The 6,000-nt window shown below is 33.8% G+C and overlaps 1 protein-coding gene and 1 non-coding gene across 2 annotated transcripts in view; one reads left to right on the forward strand and one right to left on the reverse strand.

Annotated features, from left to right (window-relative positions):
• Window positions 1–6,000, forward strand: part of LOC107037296 (myosin heavy chain, non-muscle) — a 45,540-nt gene that overhangs the window by 23,830 nt on the left and 15,710 nt on the right. The window contains exon 2 of the mRNA XM_015255777.2: window positions 5,487–5,643. Within this exon, the coding sequence (XP_015111263.1) occupies window positions 5,487–5,643 (157 nt within the window). The remainder of the gene's footprint in view (window positions 1–5,486; window positions 5,644–6,000) is intronic.
• On the reverse strand, window positions 1,924–1,994 carry Trnag-gcc. The gene has a single exon. It is a non-coding gene; the product is annotated as a tRNA-Gly (tRNA).

The following is a 6,000-nucleotide window of genomic DNA, read 5'->3' on the forward strand; positions in this document are numbered from 1 at the left end:
GCAGTTCGAGAAATTTCCAATGACAAAAGTGTCTCTCCACATTTCTCCTCGAAGACCACTTGTTCCTAAGATAAACAAACAATTTTTTGAAGAAAAATATGTCAAATTATTCTTTTGTAATTTGTTAAGCTATCAACTGCCTCAACATTCCCAAATATTCAACAAATAAACTCAACAAAAACCAGACCTCCTTCAGACAAATGTTTCGTCGTTTTCACTTCATTCATGCTTTTAATTCACAATGACCCTTCCACCCTTTAATAGAACAAAATAGTCTATCGAAAAGTAAAACGAAAAACGAAAAATACATTTTCAGTAACTGAGGAGATTAATGCATCACGATTTTGGAGTATTTCAGATTTGCTTTTTGGAACGATTTTAGGAGAAAATGTTAAGAGTATTTCTTGCAGAAAAATTCGTTTAAGAAGGTAGATTTTTCAAACAAAAAGTCAAAAAACTTTGCAGCCTGAAAAATGTCCCACAAAATAATCTCTCTTCATATTTCTGCCCCAAGACCACTTGTTCCCGCGCTAACCCCCAATTTATTGAGCAAAAAAATTTTTGAAACTATTTTTTTGTAAATGTTCAAGTTGTCAACTGCCTCAGTTCAAATATTTCTCTCTCCCACCCCCCAACAAAAACCACACCTCCTTGAGACCGATGTTTCGTCGTCTTCACTTCATTCATGTTTTGAATTCGAAATGACCCATCTTTAACCCAACCTCCTCACTCTGTGCGTGGTTGTCAAGGTTCTCACCTTCCCATAGTACAACCACTGCCACCAATACGTATGCTAATACCCAGTTGTACCAGTAGTGGAAAACCCATGTTGAGGCGTGAGCAATCGCCTCCACCCCAGCATTGGAAAAGTCGCAAATAAGAATAAAAACCATTGCAGTCCAGTCAACAAAGGAGGAGGAGGAGGTGGGGATGCAGTGAATGACCGATATAAAAGTATTCCATTCTGCCCCACTCATTATTCCTTCCCTCTGTGCATGTATGCACGGTGACGTCACCGATTTCAACATTCCACTACGCACTCAAGTACACGACCACAAGTGCAGACATTGCTCACACAGATGCATTACACACAACCGTCACCTCCTCCTCAACCGGACCGGAATTATGTACACCCATAAAATCCAGCGAAAAATCTCACCAGAGCACTCTACCGAGTTGAAACGATTCCCCCGCGTTCTTTCAACATTTTTCCATCATTTTCTGGGCGAAAGAATAATTTCGTTCTTGCAATTATGAAATTATCTCGAGAATGAGAGGGTTTAGGGGGAAATGTCAAGAAAGGTTTTTTGTTGTAAATTTTATCAGCTAGAAAAATGGTTTTATTACATTTTTTCGTGTAATTATTTGTTTTCGAGGTAATTGCATTATAAAGATGTCCATTTATTATTCAGTCCCACTTTCACTTTGATAATATTGATTCAGTTAATTGATTAATTATGTTGAGAATAGTGAATGATTTTAGGGGGAGATTTTGTGTGTTCTGAATTTATTATTTTTTGAGAAGAAATAAGAGTTATTACTTTAATATCGCATAATAAAGTCTTCCGTATTACTTTAATATCATTTTGTCTGTCCTCACAGGGTGTGTGACCACTTAATATTTTCTCAAGATGAAAATATTGATTTATTATATAATAATATATATCGATTTGTTCATCTACTAGTTAAATTATGTGATTGGCCTCGGCTGTTTGACTGTTATACCAATAAATAAATTAAATAAATAAACAAATTAACGTATTGTGCACGTAGAAATTGGAGAAAATCAGAATCGGAATATTACTGAATTTATCAATCTCATGCAACGTATAAGTGCGCATCTAGTCGAAATATAACTTTTTTTTTTAACTTTATTCTCGAGAAAATCAATTCTTAATTTTTCAATTGAAAAAAAAAATCTATTGCATCGGCCGGGAATCGAACCCGGGTTTCCCGCGTGGCAGGCGAGAATTCTACCTCTGAACCACCGATGCTTCTTGTGAATGTACCGAGAATACGTGCCTCTAATGCTTACCAACATGTTGAACCGCTTTCTATAGGGAAACATTTTTGTAGAAAACTTTGCGTCAACAAACCGGATATTTTCCCACGATTTATCGCTTTTCCGAGGTTATTGCATAATAATCACATATAAATGTTTGTTAGAATAGTTGGGTAATCAATGATTTTTTTAAAAGTCATCACACAATTTATTTTGTAATGTTTAATATTAATTTTGGATTTTGGATTTTCGGACGTATGTAACAAAATTTTGCTTCAATTGTTCGCTAACGAGTGGATGGAATTGAATTTTTTTTCAAATGTGTCTTGTTGAGCCCTATTGATTGCCATTAATTAAAATCGAATTCATCGATTACTTTTCTTAATTTTTGATTTTTTTTCGAAAATTGGTTGTTCCAGGGTAATTAAAAAAAATGTTCTGAATTGATTGAATGATAGCTTAAAAAATATTTGAATGTCCTTTTGATCGAGTTCGAAGATTGAGGCGATAGCAATAATCGTTATTTTGATTTATTTAAAAATTTGAAAAAATTTTGTATTTTTTGAAAATCATAATTCCGGGGACATCTTTGATTATCACGCTTCAAACGAATTCAATCGTAGCTTAAAATATTTGTTTGAATGCCATTAAGTCGAAGTTAAAAGATAATTACGACAGCTATATTAATTGATTTGATTTTTACGATTGTTGAAAATTCTGAATTTTTCATGAATTTCATTCATTCGAGTATGTGTAAATAAAATTTTTCTATCAACATTTGATCGAAGGCCTGAGGGGAGAGATAGAACTGTAAAAAAGACGATCTGTTATATCGAAGTAAAAGATACTAAGAAAAATGATGACGATAACATTAAACTAAGTCGAAAATCTAACAAAAAAATTTGACAAAAAATCTTATTCAATTTAATAAGATGAAATAAAAAATGAATTATACCTGACAGACGGAAATGATGCGCTATTGCTAATTCATTATCAAAAATAACTAAACTATATGCAATAGAAGAGCAATTTTCCCACCTGTTGAAAAAGTCATCACAATTTTTTCTAGAAAATTTCTTCAGCCAAAAAAATCCCTTAACACTGCCTCTTAGAGACACTCATTCTCAGAATAACATAGCCCTTACCCCGGAATTCTCCTCATAATCGGATTTACCTCCATAAAATCCAATTCGGTCATTCCAATGATTGCGGAATTATCTCGGTGATTAATGATTTTTTTAAAAGTCATCACAATTTTCTTCTAAATAGTTTCTTCCGCTAAAAAAACCCTTGACATTATCCCTTAGAGACCCTCGTTCTCGGAATAATTACATGATTAGCGACGATGTTCATAGCCTTTACCCCGGAGTTCTCTTCATAACCGGGATTATCTCCATACAATCCCCGGGAAACCTCACCAGAGCACTCTGTCGAGTTGGCACGAGCCGCCTTTCAACATTTCCCCACTCATTTTTCCCTTTATTTCACACCCGACTACTTTCACATAGGGCTGACTCTCGCATCAAATCTGCCGGATTGATGCAGCAGAATGGATGAAAAAACTGGTAGAAAAATGATAAAAAGTTCGCTCAAACGTGAAACAATGACTAGACTGAATGAAGGAAATATGACTTGTCTCGCCTTTTTCAGATTTCACAGCAAAGGAAACTCAGTCTTTCCCTTTGTAACAATTTCCTTTTCTGGGATGAGCTCTATTACACTGTTTCAAATACATTTTTCCGATTTTTTTCCCGCCATTCACATGATTTTTTTATGGAGACATTGCTTATGCGGATGGAAGAGTTTGTTTTCGCCGGTTGTGGACATAAATCTCGGCCTGTCCTTCAGGGGAGATGAATCACTTTAAAATTCATGTCATGTTCGAATCTGTTTTGTGATGATGAGGAAAATAGAGGATTCAATGGAGGGGCAAAAAATTCTGTTTTCGTGGTCTTTTTGAGGGACTAAAATACACAGGATGGGAGAGGGGAGAGGGAATTTACCCGTTGGGAGGAATTTCTGCGTCTTTTTTCAACGGTCACGGTGCTTTACGACGTTTTAACGCTGGTGGCCGTTTTGCCGGGAGATTTTTGACTTTTTTCACCGGCTGGAATCGTTATTACCGGCGCCAGAGGATACGCAATCGTGATAACGCTTTCTTGAATAGTAATTATCGGTTTAATGATGATGAGAGTCAATGAGTTTCGGAGAAATGGAAGATCAGAGGGAAATAAATTGGTTTATCAATGAGTTGGTGAGGGATGAAATGGAACAAAGAATATTTCATGTTTGGGCAGGGAGAGAATTTTTAGAAACATTTTTTGGAGGGAATTTTCTCAGCTTTACTTGAAAAAAATGAAAATTTGGTGGACACTTGGTTAATTAATATTCAATAGAATTAATTGTTAATTAATATTCAATGGAATTACAATTTTTTAGTAGCAGGGAGACGAGCATTTCCCAACTTACTCGAAATTTCAATCGAAACGAGAATATTGAGTATAAAATTATACAGGATTTTCGGTTAATTGAAAATTCATGAATATTTTCGCTTAGAATTTCTGGTTTTTATTGATTGTTATGGAATAATTGAGCTGAAATTTACGGATTCCACTGATTTCTTCATGAAATTATGAATTTTTAATTATAGAATTGCTTGAAACTTCAGTGGAACGTCTTCTTAATAAAATCTCCTACGAAATGTACCAGAAATTACAGCCAAAAATGATCAACATTCTTATGAAACTGAAAAAATCGAGTTAATCTTTTCCATTTTATTTTGTAATATTTGGTCCTATTCTGAATGAAGACGCTTAATTATTATTCACTAATTTTTACCATTCTCCATATTTAATCAGCATTCAATTTCTATTTGAGAAGAAGTTAATTAAATCCATCATATTTTTTTCTGTTCTCCAGATATACTCTGATCTCTTCTGTATCGTGATCAGTTCTTCCAAGAGATTGCTCATTTATACAGAAAGCACCATTGAATTCGATTTAGCAGAGAAAAAAGTTAATAAAATGAATATTGAGTACAAAATTATGCTCAATTTTCAATTAATTGAAAATACGAGAGTAAATTCGCTTAAAATTTCTGGTTTTTATTCATTTTCGTGGGATAATTGAACTGGAATTTGCAATGCCTGTTTATTTCGTCATCGAATTATGAATTTTCCCTTATGAAATTGTTTGAAATTCCTAAGAAATGTACCAGAAATTTCAGTAAAAAATGGTCAACTTTCGTGTGATAATTACATTTTTAATAAAATTTTAAAAATCAATTTACTAATGAATTACTAATGTTTGACTACATTCTGAATGAAAATACTTAATTATCATTCGCTAATTTGCTACAACCACTGCATTCAACATATTTATTTATTTATTTGTATATCATTCATCATTCATTTTTATCATTCAATTTCTTGAGAAGAAATTAATTAGATCACTCAATCTAATTATAATTTTTTCTGTTCTCCAGACATACTCTGGCCTCTTCTGTGTCGTTGTCAATCCCTACAAGAGACTGCCAATTTATACAGAAAAAATAATGGAAAGGTATAAGGGCATCAAGAGGCATGAGGTACCACCGCACGTTTTCGCCATCACGGACACCGCCTACCGTTCCATGTTGCAAGGTAATACCACCACTGATACCATAAATTCAGATCCGATCAATTAGCCCCTCATGTATAGATATTCCAAATTTTTATTTTTTTCCTCATTGAAGTAGTTTTGAAGAAAATTGCGAGCTAATAAAAAACATTTGCTAGTTAGTACTTTTTTTTAAATAAATTTTTGAACAAACACCCCTGAAAAAAAATGCGTTATCCCCCCTATTTCATTATTTCCAAAAATTTTTATCACCAATCGGTAGCAAATTGTTTGAAGATTTTTGCGAGTTAAGAAAAAATCGTCAATGCACTCCTATTATTGTGTAAATTAACAATTCCAATTTCAACTGAAAACCAGAGTTGATGACCAGAGTTTGTAGC

Source organism: Diachasma alloeum, unplaced genomic scaffold (assembly GCF_001412515.2).
Source record: "Diachasma alloeum isolate Michigan unplaced genomic scaffold, Dall2.0 Dall_scaffold_00216, whole genome shotgun sequence".
Lineage (NCBI taxonomy): Eukaryota > Metazoa > Arthropoda > Insecta > Hymenoptera > Braconidae > Diachasma > Diachasma alloeum.